General features: G+C 36.0%; 2 protein-coding genes across 2 annotated transcripts in view; one reads left to right on the top strand and one right to left on the bottom strand.

Moving 5' to 3' along the window:
• Positions 1-21,764, bottom strand: part of LOC136828376 (putative sodium-coupled neutral amino acid transporter 11) — an 81,409-nt gene extending 59,645 nt beyond the window's left edge. Inside the window, exon 1 of the mRNA XM_067086341.1 lies at positions 21,534-21,764. Within this exon, the coding sequence (XP_066942442.1) occupies positions 21,534-21,626 (93 nt within the window). The 5' untranslated portion in view covers positions 21,627-21,764. The remainder of the gene's footprint in view (positions 1-21,533) is intronic.
• LOC136828377 (cathepsin L-like) overlaps positions 1-22,500 on the top strand; it is a 316,355-nt gene that overhangs the window by 86,974 nt on the left and 206,881 nt on the right. The window lies entirely within an intron of this gene.

A 22,500-nucleotide genomic window follows, 5' to 3' on the forward strand; every position in this document is an offset into this window, starting at 1 on the left:
TTAATTAATTCGAACTACTTTATTTTTTGCATAACACTTGTACTTATTACTTAATCCTTGTCTTTTTTGTAATTTTACAAACATTGGTTCTTATTTTTGGGTTTAGGAAACTTTTATTTGCAGAGAAAACTCCTTATATTGTTATACTGATATTAAATCGTTAGGAGTAGCCAAACATCGAAATGGACATTTTCCTCAATTTGCTTTTCTTAAAGTTTTAAATTGGACTGAAAACTTTCACTTTGACAGATGGACAGCTCAGGAAAAAGTTAGAAAATTTGTCAGCCAGCAAAGGGCTTTTATGGGTAATGATTTATTCAGCTTCCAGAATGAAAGAAATGTGTTCTTGTACTTGAATTGGAAAAGTTCAGTCTGGTAATATTTTTAAGGCTTATATATATATATATATATATATATATATGTATATATATATATATATATATATATATATATATATATATATATATATATATATATATATATATATATATATATATATATATATATATATGTATGTCTATAGATGTATATACAGTATATATATATATATATATATATATATATATATATATATATATATATATATATATATATGTATATATATATATATATGTATATATATATATATATATATATATATATATATATATATATATATATATATATATATATACACACGATATTTTTACTATAAGCCTCTGTCTTATATGGAAAGGATGGGGCTAGAGGGTGCTAGCAATCCGGTTTTCCAGCAAGTCTGCAAGGGTGAGGATGTTAGCCCCACGCCCTATTTCTTAACTCCAGCAAAGGCTGGTACCTATTTACAGCTGGGTTAACTGATGGTTACCCAATTATATTCAGGTTACCGAACCAAATGTTCGAGCATTTGAAGGTAATGTTTTAAAAAGTTTCGAAGCATCTTCTCTCTTTTTCAGTTTAATGGATTGTCTATGGTGAAAAGGAGGTAAATTGCCTTAGAACTGTTAGTGAATTAAATTAAAATTCTCAGTCGTGTCACTCTAATAAAATCAACATGGGTTTTGGGGGAGAGAAAAAAAATGAAAAGTAAAAAGTAGATAACTCTAGCTTCGTACACTTTTTGTGTAAAATCAGAGCGGTCGTACCAACCCCTTCGTATATTTTCTTTTCTTCGGCGGCGAAACCGAGAAGCAATATTAACTCCCCCGTAATCGGAGGATATAACTGGAAGTTGCAACACGCCACCTGATATCCCCTTAGTTGTTCCTCCTTGCTGTTGACCTTTTGTTTGTTCTAGCCTTAATTAACGGCGTCTGGAGCACTGTCATATGGGTTGTTCTGATCCTGGGTCGATACTCTTCGGAAGGAGTCGTATTCAGCAGATGGTTCCGTTGCAGATGGTGACACGGTCCATCTGTGTCGTAAGATGGTGGATTTCATTTTGCCTTTTGGATGTGTGTGTGTGTGTGTGGGATGGTATTTTTAATGTAAGTTTTGATGGTTTCCTAACCTTCGTTTTCTAGACAGAAACGTGCACATCTTCAGGGATCTTGCATTATCTTTTCCCCCAAATACTGAAACCAGTTGGCCAACATTACTGCCAATTTAAAGTCTAACATCTTAAACTAAATACAACGACTTTCTTTTAACAACAATATAAATAGAAGTTTTAGCTACTGGCTGAGATCCTTAGCCATGGAAAGTGCCGGAAAATTCCAGGAAATTCCCCCGTGGGACACCTCCCCCCACTCCCCCCCCCAAGTCACCTTAACATTTCCTGAACTTCTCTGTCTTGAAGATGACCTGCTTATCTCCTTGGCGGATGTAGCTGTTAGAGTAACGATTTCCCTTTTTAGTTTTCTGTAAAAGGAAACAATTGAGATGGCTATTTGTCTGTCCATCCGCTCTTTTTCTGTCCGCCTTCAGATCTTAAAAACTACCGAGGCTAGAGGGCTGCAAATTGGTGTGTTGATCATTTTCCCTCCAATCATCAAACATACCAAATTGCAGCCCTCTAGCCTCAGTAGTTTTTATTTTATTTAAGGTTAAAGTTAGCCATGATCGTGCGTCTGGCAACCCTGGAGGTACCAACAACACAGGCCACCACCGGGCCGTGGCTGAGAGTTGCATACAGTATTATATGCTGTAGAGAAAACTCGATTGTCCCGAAGAAACTTCGGCGCATGTTTTGCTTGTTACTGAAAAGAAAACTGTCGTGCTGGCTTTCTCTGTCCGCACTTTTCTGTCCGCCCTCAGATCTTAAAAACTACTGAGGCTAGAGGGCTGTAAATATGTATGTTGATCATCCACCCTCCAATCACCAAACATACCAAACTGCAGCCCTCTAGCCTCAGTAGTTTTTATTTGATTTAAGATTAAAGTTAGCTATAATCATCCCTGGCAACGATATAGGATAGACCACCACCGGCCTGTGGTTAAAGTTTCAAAAAGAAAAAACGTGCGCATGAGGAATAAGCCTATCCCCAAAAAAAAGGTAGCTGCTAACAGTAGAGAGAGAGAGAGAGAGAGAGAGAGAGAGAGAGAGACCTTCTCCCAAAAAGACTGAAGGTGTTATGAATCAGACCACTTTGGAGGCAGGTGAGAATTTCCAACCCTTCAGGTGGAAGGGCTGGAGCGTCCATTGAATCGGGTCATGAGGAATTCAAATACACCAGACTCGCACGTCGCGGCGTTGACCTCGTGTCCTTACCCTGAAGCTGTCGGTATTCCATCACCTTGACCCATTTAACACCTACATACATATGTTACAGTATGACTGTGAAACCAAGGATTTCACGAAATTCCTGAAATTTTCAGGGAATTCGTGACATCTAATTCAATTAGGAACATTTGATCCCCGACGGCCTAGTGCTAAACACGGCGAAACAGTGATTCATCATGTTTCGCCGTGTTTAGTACTAGCCCCTCGGGGACCAAATGTCCCTGAGTTGTTGATTTCACGAATTCCCTGAAAATTTCAGTTTCACAGTCTCACCGTAACATATATACATACAGGGAATCATTTGGTTTATTATCAGCGAGAATGTATTTCACGTAGATCGAAAGTTCATTTTGCACTTGAAACGGATCCGATTTCCTTATCTTTTTTTTTTTCCCCTTTTAACAAAGCGAACTCCGTGCTTGTCTTCCAGCGGATTACCTGTTGCTGTCGGCTCTTCGTCGGGCTGACCAAATCAGCGGTCTGCCGGCAGATAGAAAATCTTGTTGGCTGTGAAAATACGGGAGCTTTTATTTCCTGATGGATTCTGTCTTGTTTTTTGCGAATTGTTGTGGTTGTGTGCATTGAAAAGAGCTTTCTAGGACACGCACACGCGGCATGTATACATTTATATATACACATACACACTATGTATATATATACATATATATATATATATATACACTATATATATATTTACATATATATATATATACTATATATATATACATATATATATGTATATATATATATATTATATATATATATATATATATATATATATATATATATATATTTATATATATACATATACATACACACACACACACACACACACACACACACATATATATATATATATATATATATATATATATATATATATATATATATATATATATATATATATATATATATAGTGTGTGTGTGAAAATTCATTTCAAGAAAAAGAGAAATCGATGAATGGCAAAATGTTAAATGACACAATTGCCTTAGCTGAAGGATATCATTTACAGATAGATAACAGATAAGTGTGAGAAGGAATAGATAGATATAGCAAGAGCGAAAAGAAAACATAAAGGAAAAAAATGTGGGAAACATTCGGAATAAGGTAACTTGTGTCTCTTGGAACCTTGTTAGGAAGTTTTTTCATTGTTTCAACTTGACGCATCATATTTTGTCGACTTGAAGGTCCTTTGCTGTCAAAACTTTGCCTTTGTTTAGTAAATATTTATGGAGTTTATTTTTCTTTTTTTTTTTAGGAAATAAATCTTCTGACACTAGAAAGATTATGGGGTCTAGTTTCAGGTAATTAATTTACATAATGTGCAAATGCCCCTTTACTGCTTTACGGTTCTGTTTTGTTGTGTCGAGTTAATTGTACCTGATGAATTGGTTTGGAAAACATTAGTGTTATCGTGACTGAAGATACAAAATGTCTGTTAGTGTGAGGAGAAAGGGCAATAGCGTGTGATGTAATATTTACTATGTAACTTTTGGGGAAGTAACTGTAGCGTATCGCACGAGTGGAGAAATAGAGAAGCAATACTGACTTTGTCAGCTGGATGCCCTTTCTCCTGGTGTCCGGAAGGAAAGTATCTCACACGTAACCACGGGAGTATGTTCTCTGCAAAATTGAATCGAGAACTTACATGTGTGAAGCAAGTTAATTATACCTTAGTTTAACCAGACCACTGAGCTTATTAACAGCTCTCCTAGGGCTGGCCCGAAGGATTAGATTTATTTTACGTGGCTAAGAATCAGTTGGTTACCTAGCAACGGGACCTACAGCTTATTGTGGAATCCGAACCACACTATAGCGAGAAATGAATTTCTATCACCAGAAATGAATTCCTCTTCATTGGTCGGTCGGAGATTCGAACTCGCAGCCAGCAGAGTGCTAGCTGAGAACGGAACCCACTCGCCTAACTAGGAACTATTTCTTTAACGCATCCTCCTTCCTTGACTTGGATTTTTGAACACATTCTCCCCCCCCCCCCTTGACTCAGCAGTAAGAAGAGTGAAGCAATGAGTGTTGTTTCCTCTTCCTCTAAAACTACCCTTTTGTTTCTCATTTAAGACTAATTAACTACTATATAGCAGTAAAGTTTATTCAGCCTATTTCATTATATTTATGTGTAGCCAAATTTGCTGGAATGTCGGTTTGTGATTGCTGGGCCATCTCGATTGCGTCTTATGGTTGCCTTAAGCTGGGTGGTGACTGTATAATCAGTTTTCTCAGATCTTGAGCTATGCCACTGCCCTATCTTCCTTGTATCATTCCACAATAAAAAAAATGGCTTCCGTTGCGTACTGTTCACGTTTTTATGTTAATCCTTTAAACAGTTTTAATTGCTGTTTATTGTCAGTTGACTTATATATGTATATATATATATATATATATATATATATATATATATATATATATATATATATATATATATATATATATATATATATATATATATGTATGTATGTATCTATGTGTTTGTTGCGCATTTGATATATTGATGTACCTTCCATTATAATGATATTAGTTTGCATGCCTGTGGTCCCTTCCTTTGCAAAAGTGCGCTTTTTACGCCTGTACCCTAACAATATACCCTTGTTACAAATGATAATAATGGTAAAACTATGAACATTATCGCAATTGCATCCGTTACCATATAGCTCGTTGCAAATAAAATAGGATAACGCCACGCCTCATCGCTTTGATGAAAACCTGATGATTCAGCGGATGAAAACCCGATGAATTCGCGAAGCTTTTCACAGAGAGAGAGAGAGAGAGAGAGTGTCTGGGATGAGTTAACACTGCCGGGGAACAAGGGCCCGACTAAAACCGTAATCTCGCGAGTTAATCGAAATTGCCGAGCCTAGTTTGAAGGTTTCCAGGATGCGACATACTGACCGTACATGATTCGCCTTGATGAAATGTGCTCTCTCTCTCTCTCTCTCTCTCTCTCTCTCTCTCTCTCTCTCTCTCTCTCTCTCTCTTTCATATCCTGTCTTTTTCTCCCTGTGATGAGGAATGTTCAGTCTGAAGTAGCGTTTTCAGTCTTTCACTGTAATGAAATCATGTCCTCTCTCTCTCTCTCTCTCTCTCTCTCTCTCTCTCTCTCTCATATTCTGCATATTCTGTCTTTTTCTCCCTGTGATGAGGAATGTTCAGTTTGAAATAGCGTTTTCAGTCTTTCACTGTAATGAAATTATGTCCTCTCTCTCTCTCTCTCTCTCTCTCTCTCTCTCTCTCTCTCTCTCTCTCTCTCTCTCTCTCTCTTTCATATTATGTCTTTTTCTCCTTGTGATGAGGAATGTTGTCTGAAGTAGCGTTTTCAGTCTTTCACTGTTCTCTATCTCTCTCTCTCTCTCTCTCTCTTTGATGTTCTATCTTTTTCTCCCTGTGATGAAGAATGTTCAGTTTGAAGTAGCATTTTCAGTCTTTCACTGTAATGAAATAATGTCCTCTCTCTCTCTCTCTCTCTCTCTCTCTCTCTCTCTCTCTCTCTCTGATGAAAGTTTTTTAGAATCTTTCTATCCCTTTGATAAAGAAGGCTCAGTTTGGAGTTGACATGCTCATTCTTTGGCTGTAATGAAATCTCTCTCTCTCTCTCTCTCTCTCTCTCTCTCTCTCTCTCTCTCTCTCTCTGATGATTTCTTTTTGTGTAGTATCTTCTCTCCCTCTGATAAAGAATGCTCAGTTTGGAACAACAAGCTCAGTCTTTTGCTGTATTAAAATTCTCTCTCTCTCTCTCTCTCTCTCTCTCTCTCTCTCTCTCTCTCTCTCTCTCTCTCTCTCTCTCTCTCTCTCTCTCTCTCTCTCTCTCTCATTAAATGTATGTTCTTTCATTTGATCTCTGTGATGAAGACTGTTCAGTTTGAAGTAGCATACTCTCTCTCTCTCTCTCTCTCTCTCTCTCTCTCTCTCTCTCTCTCTCTCTCTCTCTCTCTCTCTCTCTCCCTGAGATGGGGGCCAATAATTCTGGACACAATAATCTGAGAAATGTTTGGAACAGCGAGTGAACTGTAAGAATGCAGCTTCGCAATACCAATTCCGCCGAAGCAAAAGGAAGAAGATCTCTCGCCTTGTTGGTCTGCAGTGAAATTGCCCCTCGCAGACGAATTTTCTTCATTCTTCATTCACTCCTCCCAGATGATGCCGTGCAATTGGAACTTGGGAAGTTCAAGCGAAAGTGCAATGCATTATTTCCTAATTCTATTCTCCTTTCATTTTGATACGTTTTTGTCTATTTGTTATTTTATTATTTTTTTCTTTTTAATAAGTTGGATCTCTTCTTTCTGTATTTCACTTTACCTCCTCTCTCCTCTTACTTCTTCCTAATGAATGAACACAGTATTCTTTGGAAGCTTGAATTTCAAGTCAATGACCCCTGTGGGCCTGTTCCATATGAGTAGGTTTCATCTTCTGAATAATAATAATAATAATAATAATAATAATAATAATAATAATAAGCTGATTTGATATTACGTATTGATATCACGTACTAACCCGCTGCCTGCGCAGTAGATCTTACTTTGGAAACCGGTAATTTTCTTGGCTTACTGCTAGGCTTTGGTCTTTCCTAAGTCTTGTGGTTCCCCATTGTTGTGTGTGTGTGTGTGTGTGTGTGTGTGTTTGTGTCTGTGTGTATGTGTGTGGTATTTACTTCTGATCTGCTTGCCACGCCTCACTGGGGCTTATATATATATATATATATATATATATATATATATATATATATATATATATATATATATATATATATATATATAATCAGAAATAATACAAACGTCCTTTTTAGTTGATAATAAGTCAACTCTACCCAGCGACGGAAAATAATATATTTTCACAAGAAGGTATGTTACCTCCCATCAAGGGGAATTTTTAGTTGATAATAAGTCAACCATGTCCCGTGGGCGTTTGTCGCGAACCAGCACATCGGACGAGGAATCAGGACTACAGTGACATAATATATTTTCACTAACCAGTCGGCCACAAGAAAATCAGGACTATGACACACTAACCAGTGAATAAAGAGAGGTATAAGTGATCTCCCATCATCTCACCCGTCGAACTCAGGTGTTTTGCGTTTGGAGACGATATCCACCCACCTCTGCCATGTTGACCGTGTAGTGCGTTTGTCGCACGTAGCCATATTTATCACATCACCGTGATTCTATTTATCACATCACTCTACTTCGGAAATGATTCATATTGATAATAAGTCCACCGTCCCGTGGGTCGAACCAGCGACGGACGAGAATCAGGACTACAAACTAACGTCCTATTAATATCCCCATCATCTCACTCGTACTCAGGTGTTTGCGTTTGGAGAAATACCCACCTCTGCCATATTGACCGTTCATATGTTTCATATACAATCAGGGGTCCTTTAATATTTAGTTGATAATATATTTTCAAGTCCACCGTCCCGTGGGGTCGAACCAGCGACGGACGAGGAATCAGGACTACAGTGACACACTAACCAGTCGGCCACAAGAGAGGTATAAGTGAATAACATCTCCCATCATCTCACCCGTCGAACTCAGGTGTTTTGCGTTTGGAGACGATATCCACCCACCTCTGCCATGTTGACCGTGTAGTGCGTTTGTCGCACGTAGCCATACTATTTATGACTATTTATCACAATCAACTAAAACGTCCTTTAATATCAATTCACTCTTCGGTAACATTTTCATATATGTTAAAATATATTATTGGGGTCGAACCAGCGACGGACGATAATCAGGACTGAATTGACATTAACCAGTCGACGTTTCTAGCATTCACCCGTCGAACTCAGGTGATTGTTTGGATATCCACCCACCTCTGATGTTGATCACGGTGATGTGATAAATCAGTCCCTTCGGTATAATATGGCTATTACCGTGCGACAAACGACGTTTGTACTACACGGTCAACATGGCAGAGGTGGTGGATATCGCCTCCAAACGCAAAAAACCTGAGTTCGACGGGTGAGATGATGGGAGATGAAAATATATTATTTCGAGGTAGAGTGAATTGGATATTAAATTTCCGAGTAGAAATGTGGATATTAAAGACGTTTGTAGCTTTCTGATTGTATATGAATCACGGTGATGTGATAAATAGTCATATATATATATATATATATATATATATATATATATATATATATATATATATATATATATATATATATATATATATATATATTATATATTTGTGTGTGTATATCTATCTATCTATCTATCTATCTATCTCTCTCTCTCTCTCTCTCTCTCTCTCTCTCTCTCTCTCTCTCTCTCTCTCTCTCTATATATATATATATATATATATATATATATATATATATATATATATATATATATGTGTGTGTGTGTGTGTGTGTGTGTGTGTGTGTGTGTATATAGTTTTCGCTCCGGAAAATGGATGGAGGAAAGTCATTCCATAAAAGTTCTCTGGGTGGATCTATGAATATACCATGACTTGGGGCTGAAAATAAGGAAGAATTGCCAGAAGACGATTTATTAATTCATCTACGTGCTTCGCCTGAGTGGCCAAAACAACATGGTATTTTTTTATGAGTGAGGAAGACGTAAAATACTTTCTAAGTCCGTTTTGAGGGAAATAGTGTCGTTGCTGGAGGTACTGCGTATGGTGATGATGAACTTATATTCACTCGTTGTCAACACGCGAGTTTCTCCCCACATTCATAGTCTGGAAGTCAGATCTCTCCGACTTTTTGTTGAAGGAGTCTAAACTGGTTGTACCTTTTAGGATTAAGGGAGATGAGGGCTTTTGAATCTAGCCTTCTTTAGGATTTTGCGGTCGATGTCATTGTAAATTGATTTTAAAATTGGCATCATAAATGACGCTTGGGATAAGCCATGAAAAGAAAAATGCAGAGATACTGTTGATAACATCTCGAGTATGAGCGTACAAGAATGATTACCAGAGAAGAGGAGACAAAGATCGAGATAGAAGTCGTATCCTGAGTTGTTTTTTTAAATGATATATCAATAAGAATACCTACCAAAGACAAGCTCCTAATGGAGGTAGTGCTGTCAGTGCGCCTCGCGCGGTGCACTGTAGGCATTACTTAAGGTTCTTTGCAGCGTCCCTTTGCCCCCTAGCTGCAACCCTTTTCATTTCTTTTACTGTCACTCCATTCATATTCTCTTTCTTCCATCTTGGTATCCACCCTCTCCTAACGATTATTTCATAGTGCAACTGCGAGGTTTTCCTCCTGCTACACCTTTCAAACATTTCTACTGTCAATTTCCTTTTCAGTGCTGAATGACCTCACAGGTCCCAGCGCTCTGCCCTTGGCCTAAATTCTATAATCCCACCGAAGACAAGAAAAAGCGAAGGATATACTCCCCTCTAGACCCTGAACTACATAAATCGCTTATAAGGTCCTTTCGAGGTCCAATTACGCAAAGCTATGAGCGTGTTTAGAGGTCGCGGCACGACCTTCATAACTGTGTTCTATGACATCCGGAGAGTTATGACGGCGACATGAATTTTTTTATTTTTTTAATAACGAGAGACAAAGGAGTATAGCGGTGGGCGTCCATGAACTGTCTGGCTTTTTCCTTGATAATAAAAATTTCATTTATGGTTCATTTATGAATAGACTGCGCTTCCGTTTTCTTCTTTTATAAAGTGTTTGTTTTCTGTTTGGTCTTTGTTCTTAGGTTGCACTTTTTATCGTTCATTTAATATATATTAATCAATTTGTCTATATATATGTTATACATTTATATCTATTTATACAGTATATCTATGTCTATAAATATATGTATATATACATACATATATATATGAATTATGTGTATATGCATATGTTGATAGATATGCATTAATTTTTTTGTGAATGAAAGGCCATTTGTAACATGACTTTAGTAAGTTGAACAATCTTCCCTCTCTTCTCATTGTTACACCTACACACACACACACACACACACACACACACACACACTCACACACACACCCACACACACATACACACACACTCGCGCACATATACCGATCCCTTAGATTTCTGTGCTCTACTATATAATCCGGTCACTCTTACTTCCAGGAGGTTTATAAAGGAGTCGTTCCGACTCATATCTTGTGAATGAAATTTTAGGTACTCAAACGTCGGTGGATGCTGCGTTTAATGAGCCATCAATTATATTGATGTCACTATATAATAGCGTCAAGGGTTTTCTGAAGTTTATAGCAACGTTTTTCTTCCCATTCTGCCGACGAAAATTGATTTCTGGCTCGTTTAACCCAGTTCTCTCTCTCTCTCTCTCTCTCTCTCTCTCTCTCTCTCTCTCTCTCTCACACACACATTATGTCATTAACCTCATACCGATAATTACAGATAATTTTTTCTTATCACTTATTAACACTTCAACATACATAATCTCTCTCTCTCTCTCTCTCTCTCTCTCTCTCTCTCTCTCTCTCTCACACACACACACATTATATTGTCATTAACCTCATACTGATAACTACAGATAATTTTTTCTTATCACTTATTAACACTTCACAACATAATCTCTCTCTCTCTCTCTCTCTCTCTCTCTCTCTCTCTCTCTCTCTCTCTCTCTCTCTCTCTCTCTCATTATATTGTCATTAACCATTAACCTCATACTGATAACTACAGATAATTTTTTCTTATCACTTATTAACACTTCACAACATAATCTCTCTCTCTCTCTCTCTCTCTCTCTCTCTCTCTCTCTCTCTCTCTCTCTCTCTCTCTCTCTCTCTCTCTCTCTCGTGTCTGATCGTGTTTTCGTAGATGGAATTTAACAGACAAGCAAGTTAAGCGACACCTTTCTCTATAGGAAGGTTTGAGCTTCTATCCACAGTGTTGGTACTAACCTTAGGTTTTCAGGCCTCATTGTGACCCATTGCTCCTGCTTTCTTCTCCCTTAGTGGGGTAGTGCCGTCAGTGCACCTCATGCGGTGCAATGTAGGTATTACTTGAGGGTCTTTGCAGCGTCCCTTCGGCCCCTAGCTGCAACTGCTTTCATTCCTTTTACTGTACCTCCGTTCATATTCCCTTTCTTCCTTCTTACTGTCCACCCTCTCCCAACAATTGATTCATAGTGCAACTGCGAGATTTTCCTCCTGTTACACCTTTCAAAGCTTTTACTTTTAATTTCGATTTCAGCGCTGAATGGCCTTAGTTGCCCTAGTGCTTGGCACGTATGCCTAAAATCTATTAATAAATCAATCCTGCTTTCTCCAAGGTCTGTTGCAAGTTTCGGCAACATTTTATAACGTCTAAGCGTTTCCTGCCACGGTTAACCATTTCCCCTTTACCCGTGCTTGTGATACAAGGCAGACTCCAAGCTCTCTCTCTCTCATATTTCAATATTTTCCCGCTACAGCAACAGGTTTCCTTCTCTCTAGCATTAGATCTGTAGCGTATCTTTTTTTTTTTTTGCTTTTTCTAATCTAGGTCTTTGAAAAAGGTGAGGGCATGAAGGTGCCTATCTCTTTGAACTCTGCAGGAGGGATATGAAGTTAAAAGGGATGCCGCTTTGATGATCTGGAGAAGACGATCATCTGGAGGAATAACAAGAGCTTGTTTTCTTCGTAATCTCTCTCTCTCTCTCTCTCTCTCTCTCTCTCTCTCTCTCTCTCTCTCTCAGTGTATATATATATATATATATATATATATATATATATATATATATATATATATATATATATATATATATAAATATATATATATATACATATGTAAATATATATATATATATATATATATATATATATATATATATATATATATATATATATATATATATGTATATATACAGTATATATATATACATATATGTATATATGTGTACTGATTAATGAAAATTAATCCCTATGCAAGAAGACTTCCATTACTGTGTCGTGATGCAATTCTCTCCTGTCCGGTTAAAGAGAAAATCGTCTTTAAACCGTGCAACAAACCTTTGCCGTCAGGTGCGAGCAGCTGTAGTTCATTTTGAGTCCAGAAACCCACCAGCGCCAGTTAAAGAAAACGGGAATCGAAGGCGAATCGTCTGGGGGACTGCTTAATTAAAGGAGGAATTCGTGGGATTCCGAAAGCTCGATATCTCACGGATTAGAACAAATGGGTGGCGAGGAAAGACGTTAAAAAAAGAAGAAGAGAAGGAAGGGAAATAAAAAAAGAAGGTTGGGGTTGGGGCGTAGGGGGAGAGAATGCTAAACCCAGACGTCGTCCTTCCAATGGTATTGAAATTAGGAATCACCGAGATTAATTTTCTCTTGAGCCGGTCATTCACCCTTTCACGAAAACTGGGACGAAAGGGAGATCTGGGGGAGCCTTTGGGTCGATGGAGAGCGTCGAAGGAAGTCGAATTGGAATAAGGTCCTCGGTGTCTGGCAGTAAACAGATGACTGGGGAGGAAGAAGGGGTGAAATAAGGGAAGGGAAAGGGCTGAAGAGGAGGAAATAAGAAAAAAAAAAAAAAGAAATAGAGAAGTGTTTAAGAAGGAGATGATGGACCCTTATGAGTTGTGGTGCATTTTTCATTATTATTATTAGTGCGTTGGTGCTGTATTTTTCATTATTATTATTAGTATATTGTATGAGGGTTAAAAAGCTCGTCCATGCTCAGTTTAAGAGGAGTGCAGATGAGATTCAGAATATTTCGAATAAAAGAATTTTTGCAATGGTTACCTACAGCATTTTTGAGTAGATGTTTCCAAATTGTAAATTTATTGCCCAAGGTGATTTAACTTGGTATGTTTTCAATCTGACCAGTAGCATCATCGACTCACCTACGAGAAAACTTTGGTTTGCACTGCAGGGCAGGACAGATGTTTACTGGCACAATCCATTTAAAAACTGTAAACTATATTACTATTTGTATTCTAAGGAAACATGCTCTTTCATGACTTCTAATATTAATTTCCACGGTATTTTCTTTTCTCTTAAATACTCCATCCCCGACTTTACAAACAGTTCCCTGTAAGCTGACTTAAAAAAATAAGAGGTATACCGTAATGGGAAATTTAACGACAGACTTTTTTTTCCAGATTGTAAAGGATAACAGAGCTAATAGGATGACAAACATTTCTTGGGCGCTCGAGTTATTTCTTTTGAAGAGTAATTTTTTTTCTAGTTCCTGCTGTCTCGTTCCATGTTGTCTATACGTGATCTCTCTCTCTCTCTCTCTCTCTCTCTCTCTCTCTCTCTCTATATATATATATATATATATATATATATATATATATATATATATATATATATATATATATATATATATATATATATATATATATATATATATAAATTTCTGACTCACTTCAGGATCGAACCCAGGTCTTTCAATTGAAAGACAATTCCGTTGCCAACCAGGCCACACAAGTCATAAAAGAAGTTGGAACCTAAGTACCACTGTACCTAAGGCTTTATCTGGACAGGCTACCCTCACTGCCGAGTCGGGAAATTGGAGAAAACACGCTGGTATGCAAGGTAGTTAGCCTGCCTAGGTAAAGCCTTAGGTACAGTGGAACTTAGGTTCCAACTTCTTTTATGACTTGTGTGGCCTGGTTGGCAGCGGTCTTGTCTTTCAGTTGAATATCTGGGTTCGATCCTGATGTGAGTAGAAAATTCATTTCTGTTCCACATGTGATTGTGTGTTGATTATTTATATATATATATATATATATATATATATATATATATATATATATATATATATATATATATATATATATATATATATATATATATATATATATATATATATATATATATATATATATATATATATATATATATATATATATATATATATATATATAATTTTTCTCTCTCACTTTTCCTGCTTTTTTTCGTATCATCTTGATATCACATCGTATACCATTCTCCATTTCTTGAACGTGTTTGTTGAGAACGAATCTCTACCTCTGGCTAATTCTTTAAGCTCGTGATTGCGATAAGCGTCTAAAATTTTATTTTTTTATTAAAAATTATTTTCTTACCTTGTGTCTGCTTTGTTGATCTTTCACAATATTATATAACATCTGCTTTGTTTATCTTTCACAGTATTATATAACAGATATTAGTTACTGAGCACTTCTGTGCCTCTGAGATCAATTACTTTTCGTTTTTGTTCACCATGGTTCAGTAATTATACATTATCTTCGTTTTTATCTTAATTACTGTCGTTTCCATTCCCGGTGTACTGTTCGTATTTGCATGACGCATCTTAACTATACAACCCCAACCTAGTTTATATCTTTATATATTTATTCACTACCATATTTGTGTTTTTCTCTTATGTGGGATGATAGGAGGGGTTGGGGATGGAGGGGAAGCCGTTGGAGTTGTTGGGTAGGGGGGTGGGGAGGAAGAAGGGCCGAGATAGTGAGATAGAAAGGCTATTGCAATAGTGATGAATGGGAGAACACTAACCTTGGACGGTGGAAGGATGGGAGGGGTTGCCATCCCATTCCCATTCATCAAAAACTTCACACAGAGAGGGAGAATAGCCATGAGCTCTTGCGTAATGGTTCTGGGGAGAGAGAGAGAGAGAGAGAGAGAGAGAGAGAGAATAGGCATGAGCTCTTGCGTAATGGTTCTGGGGGAGAGAGAGAGAGAGAGAGAGAGAGAGAGAGAGAGAGAGAGAGAGAGAGAGAGAGAGAGAATGGGCATGAACTCTTGCATAAAGGTTCTGAGAGAGAGAGAGAGAGAGAGAGAGAGAGAGTATAGGGGTGTTAGGGAGGAGGAAGAGGGAAAAAGTGAGAGAGTGAGAGAGAGAGAGAGTATAGGGGTGTTAGGGAGGAGGAAGAGGGAAAAAGTGAGAGAGAGAGAGAGAGAGAGAGAGAGAGAGAGAGAGAGAGAGAGAGAGAGAGAGAGAGAATGGGCATGAACTCTTGCATAAAGGTTCTGAGAGAGAGAGAGAGAGAGAGAGAGAGAGAGAGAGAGAGAGAGAGAGAGTGAGAGAGAGTATAGGGGTGTTAGGGAGGAGGAAGAGGGAAAAAGTGAGAGAGAGAGAGAGAGAGAGTGAGAGCGAGAGCGAGAGAGAGAGAGAGGGAATTAATAGGGCTGCGCTCTTGCATAATGGTTCTTGTAGGGAGAGAGACAGACAGATAGAGAGAATAGGCATGAGCTCTTGCATAATGGTTCTGAGAGAGAGAGAGAGAGAGAGAGAGAGAGAGAGAGAGAGAGAGAGAGAGAGAGAGAGAATGAGCTTGAGCACCTGCATAATGGCTCTGGTTAATCCTCTGTGCGAAGTGCCCCGAGAGAAATCATTTGCGATCTAATGCCATTGTCCCTCGCTCGGTGCTTTTGAGGGCATCGCGTGGAACTGAATAGATCCAGGTGTGGTCGTCGCTCAATTAGGTATGAGGTACCTTGATTAAAACAGGCTATTCTATAAATATATATATATATATATATATATATATATATATATATATATATATATATATATATATATATATATATATATATATATATATATATATATATATATATATATATATATATATATATATATATTTATATATTTATATATATATATATATATATATATATATATATATATATATATATATATATATATATATATATATATATATATATATTATATATATATTATATATATATATATATATATATATATTTATATATTTGTATATATAGTGTGTGTTTGTGTATACAAATATATATACTGTATATGGTGTAAAAACAAATTTATGGTAATTATATGTCAATAATTTTTTTTAACTATATACTAAGCTTTTTCTCTAAATGAGGTGGCTCCAGGAGATGTTTTCTTTTTATTGGCCACCTTTTGGGATGAGGTTGTTAGCCTCGTACTATTCTAGCTGTAGTAGTATTCTCCACAGTTGACGTACATACTAGCTACCTAATTCACTCTTTTGATCAACCAGGACGCAGTAAGTTTTAAGAGAACATTACTAAAGTGATACATATATACAGTATATATATATATATATATATATATATATATATATATATATATATATATATATATATATATATATATATATATATATATATATTATATATATATATTTATATGTGTGTGTTTTAATGTATATATATATATGTGTGTGTGTGTTTATACTTGGTGTTAATTAATAGAAATATATCTATTAAGTGCTTATGTATGTGAGAAAGTTTTTGTGCATTTACATGTGTATAGTGCAATTTCTCCTCCCAGACAGTTGTACTATACGTTGGCAGTTTCAGTTTGGAACCTACATTGAACTTTTCACCAAAATTTGGCTGCAGCGCATTGCAGTTGCAGGGTCATAGCCTTCCAGACCAGAATCTCAGTTAATTGGTTTTCTGAACCTTTTCCTTTAATCTGTGAATCCGTGAAATCGAGACGACCGTAACTATTTTCTCCCAAAGTCACGTGGAAATAATGTATTACGTCGAAACCCAGGCGTAAAGTACTTTAAATTTATCCATGGTGGTTAAGGGCACCAGCTGTCTGAGTTTTCTGCTACTAACTCAACTGTACCCTGAAGATGTGTACATTAAATACATGAATGCGCCTGGTACTGATGCCTTTTATTATTTCCTTCTGGCTTTTGCCATATATTTTTATATATATAATATGTGTGTTGTATAAATTAGTTTATAGACTATGTATCTCGTATATAACTCGCGTCTTCAGTGGCGTCACAACTCCCCGTTAATATTTAGGTCTTATTGAAGTGTAATAATCACATTTTTCCTTTGCACGTATAGATTATCACCCTCCCTTCACATCAGAATAAATGGTTTCTTGATTAGATGTTCGAGTTCTTTTAATCTCGCCCCTTTAGAGTTCATATCGATTGCTATATTTATTTCACGTCCTCCATTGGGCCATTCTGTTTAATGCTTAGTCGTTTAATGATCTTTTGCATTAATTCGAGAAACGTTGCAGTTAATTTTATGTCAAAGCTTTATTTATGGTTCTCATGGATAATATACTCGTTCTCTTATATTATACTGCTCATTGTACAAGTTTAATGAGGTGCATATTACAATACATACTACTTACTGCATTATTTTAACTAGCAGCATTATCAATGCTGGTGGTTAAAGTAACCTAGTAAGTAGCGTCTGCTGTAATATGCGCCTCGTTATACTTGCACCTAGAGGTATATATTTAAGCAGAAATAGTATGTTAGTAATAGTGGTAGTAGTAAGTATATTTGTGTGTCTGTTTGGAGGATTAGTAATTAACAGTGCAATTGTGATTTTGAATTGACAGACAAATATTCTTTTATCGTGGTTATAGATGCAAGTTAAGCGTTGATTGATATAACCAGCGATCCTCCAAAACATATACGACCTTATAATGATCAAAAGGAGAAAAATAACAGAAAAACTTAATAGAAAATAAATAAAAATACCTAAAAAGTAATTAAAATAAAAAAAATAAATAAAAATAAAAGAGGGTATGCGTCCAAAGGTCAGAAGACCCATTAGTGAGAAGAAGAAGAAGAAGAAGAAGAGGAAGAAGAAGAAGAAGAAGAAGAAGAAGAAGAAGGAGGGGAAGAAGAAGGAAAAGTAGAAAATAATGAAGGGAAAAAAGCATAAGTGCATTGTCGGTTTTCCCAAAATAAACCCGCGAGTTGGAATTCAACGTCACGTGATCCGATGGCATCAGCTGAGTGGTGGTTATGGGGAGTGGGTAGGATAGGGGGCCCGGGGGCTCTTGCCTCACTGCAGAGAGCCTTCTACTTTAAGAGAAATAATGGCATCGTTGATATAATAGCGTTAATGAAACTTGCCACAGTTCTTAGCAAAGAGTTGCTAGCGGCAATGAGACATTATGTGGGTAGTGAAAGTGTAGAGTGCATAAGTATTGAATAATTTTAGTTGCATTTGTGGAATGTCGTTATATGACTTATAGATTGAGGAACTTCGTTCGTGCCTTTGTTATAGTTTGTGGAACTTCTTTCATTGGGGAAGTTCGTTTATGCTTCTGTGGCATTTAGTGGAACTTCATTCTTTACCTTTGTTTTAATATGGTGAGTTTCTTTTTCTTATGTTGCTATTAGTCTGCGTTACTTCGTTATATTCCTCATTTTAGTTCGTGGTGCTTCGTTTATGCCTCAGTTATAGATGGAATATCGATATATGCACCCTATTGTAGTCTGTGGAACTTCATTATATGCCCCTATTGTATGGCGTGGAATTTCATTTATGCCTGTACTATAGTCAGTGGAACTTCGTTCTTTGCCTGTATTGTAGGCTGTGGCGTTTCGTGTTGTGCCTCTTGTTATAGTCTGTGGAACTAATTATATATCCCTGATGTCTGTGGAACTTCGTTACATGCCCCTAATGTGTGTGGAACTCCGTTTTCGCCTCTAATATGGGATGTGGAAGTTCGTTTAAGCCGTTATGATAGGTTGTGGAATTGTAGTCTAGAACTTCGTTATGTGTCTGTTATACTCTGCGGAACTTCTCTCGTGTTTCTGCTTTATGGAACTTCTTTTGTGCCCCCCTTTATAATTTAGAACTTCTTTGTGTGCCTCTGTTATATGCTGCGGAACTTCTTTTGTGTTTCTACTAAAGTCTGTGGAACTTCTTTTGTGTTTCTGCTAAAGTCTGTGGAACTTCTTTTGTGTTTCTACGAAAGTCTGTGGAACTTCTTTGGTGTTTCTCATAGTCTGTGGAACTTCTTTTGTGTTTTTAATAAAGTCTGTGGAACTTCTTTTGTATTTACAGAAAGTCTGTGGAACTTCTTTTGTGTTTCTCATAAAGTCTGTGGAACTTCTTTTGTGTTTTTACGAAAGTCTGTGGAACTTCTTTTGTGTTTCTGGTAGAGTCTGTGGAGTTTCTCTTGTGTTTTTACTAAATATGCAGAACTTCTTTTGTTTCCACTAAAGTCTGTGGAACTGATTTATGCCTTTTTATAATCTGTAGAACTTCGTTATATGCCTCTGTTAAAGTCGTTGTAATAAAGTGGAAACAAATATCTCTAGGTTTTGAATTGAGAAAGATGGGCGCTATTCCTCTTAATGTATATGCAGATAGAACGACATGAAAACTTTTGTTCAATTGCGGTTTTGATTTGTGGCGGAAATAATGGATGCTATTTTTTTTTTTTTTTTTTTTGAGTCCTTATCTCTTCTTGTTATAGTGAAGTTGGATTGCGTGCGACTAATAATATCAAGATTTGTATTAACAGATGTGTGTATTTATATTTGCTTTTTTTTTTTATTCTAGTTTGGGTGTTATGACGTTACGAATTATTATCAGTAGTTATTGTTATCGGTTTGACTGTATATATATATATATATATATATATATATATATATATTATATACATATATATATATTTATATATATATATATATATATATATATATATATATATATATATATATATATATATATATATATATATATGTATATATGTATACAGTCAAATATATATAATATGTATATATATATATATATATATATATATATATATATATATATATATATATATATATGGTGAGAGAGAGAGAGTCATTATCTCATGTTTATCGAGTTAAAACACATTTCCCAGTCATTAGTTGACAATCAGTGTGAAAATATCTTTTTAAGGAGGCTAAAAATCATATTTGTTATTATGATTATAGTAATTATTATAAAGTTGATAACACCTAATTCATATATGTACATATATATATATATATATATATATATATATATATATATATATATATATATATATATATATATATATAGATATACAGTATATATATAAGTTATAAAGTTGATTTGAGTGAATATCCTCTCATGATTATAATAGCCAGGACAAGTATGACAGAAACGATAAAATTAACAGCAAAAATAAACTACCTTCATAAAACCTATTTATTATATGCAGCAGTGTCTTTAATGAAAGGTGGAGTTTTATCAAAGTTTCATTCCAGAAGAGACTGAGATAGAGAAAGAAACAAACCATTTTGTTTCCAATGAAGTTCTCTCTCTCTCTCTCTCTCTCTCTCTCTCTCTCTCTCTCTCTCTCTCTCTCTCTCTCTCTCTCACACACACACACAAACAAGTGTAGATATTATCCTTGTGTATAGAAATTTTATAAGGATACTAATATCTGCTTTGATGCATGTACAGGCTCACACACACACGAACAATATGTAAATATTATCCTTGTGTATAGAAATTTATATATATATACTAATATCTTTATTTGATGCATGTATTTATATATTTATATATATATATATATATATATGCATATATATATATATATATATGCATATATATACGCACACACATATATATACTGTATATAAATATATATGCAAATATGTCACAAAATAGCGCGTGACAATATATTTCAGCCAAGGCCACAGAAAAAATGGTACCAAGCGCTTTCTTGTTATTTCAACACATTTTCGTGTTGAAATAACACGAAAGCGCTTGGTACTCTTTCTTTTATTTTTCCTGTGGCCTTGGCTTAATATATATATATATATATATATATATATATATATATATATATATATATATATATGTGTGTGTGTGTGTGTGTGTGTGTGTGTGTGTGTGTGTGTGTGTGTGTGTGTGTGTGTGTGTGTTGTATTCACCATTTTGATCTACGAAGTAAGATGAAATTAAGGAAACACAGTAGTTGTGGGCCTTTGAAGGGACCCATTCCCCCAAAGTCAAGGCATCCTACTTCCAATAGTTTGTCCAAGTATTACATAAGACGTTCATAGCATTTATCCTAAAGTTGCAACAGGGAGGAAATTAACAGGGGCCATTATACCCGGCGTCAATGACCACCGTTATTGTGCCTCCAGTCAAGCGAATGAGTCAGTCGACCAAAACACTCACCTCGGGCTTGGGCGGCTGTTGGGCTCCTGCAGGGTCCTGCAGGATGTAGGTCGTCTCCGTGGCCGTGTAGGTAGGACTGGTGACTGACGACATGGTGTCTGTGTCCTGCTGAGGTGTGAGGATCGTTCGCACGAGAAAACTGCTTACTTCGCTTTTTTTCGGATTTTGGTTTTCTTTTTACCTGGATGTTTGTTTAATGCTTGGCTTCAGTTGGATTTTCTGTGCGTTATTTGAGGCGAATTAATATTTTCTTATAAATCACACGGTTTTTTTTATGGTTTGCTACGTAAATGTTCTTTTCATTTTTTCTGCACTAAACTTGAATAACAGAGCATGCTTTTTTTTTATTTGGCGTAACCAATAATATTAGTTTGTTTTCCGTTAGTTACCTTTTGGTTTCTTTTGCGTTCAGATTTATAACTCCAAATGCATTATGCAATACTTCATTAACATGTATCAGGTATATAATAGTTGTTAGTATTTTGGGTAACGAGAGTTGCAATTACTAGATTACTAGATGTCTATTTTTCATTTATTTTTAATACATTATAATATCACAATTTATGTTAAAATTTTAGCAATCATATTTGACATTATTAGATTTTCTAAATCATGAAGATGGCAGAAATAACACACACTGAACTATTCAATCATATTTATAATATTTTTTTATAAAGAATTTACAAATCACACTTTTCTGTCACTGAAAGAACTGCACTTTTTTTCAAACTTGGGGAACGGTCACCTGATGACCTTTGTATTACCTAAGTATTACCTCAACAAACAGATTATTTGTGTTCTCGTAGATATCACCTCACCGAGGAATCTCGTCCACTCACTTGGTTCCTTGTAATTCCTGTAAACGGAAGAAACAGCAGATGAGAACTAGTTTTCGAAATTATCAAAACATTGCGACATGGAAACGTGAAAAGGGCCACAAACGAATATTAAAGACCATTGATTGAAG

The sequence above is a fragment of the Macrobrachium rosenbergii genome, chromosome 42 (assembly GCF_040412425.1).
Source record: "Macrobrachium rosenbergii isolate ZJJX-2024 chromosome 42, ASM4041242v1, whole genome shotgun sequence".
NCBI lineage: Eukaryota > Metazoa > Arthropoda > Malacostraca > Decapoda > Palaemonidae > Macrobrachium > Macrobrachium rosenbergii.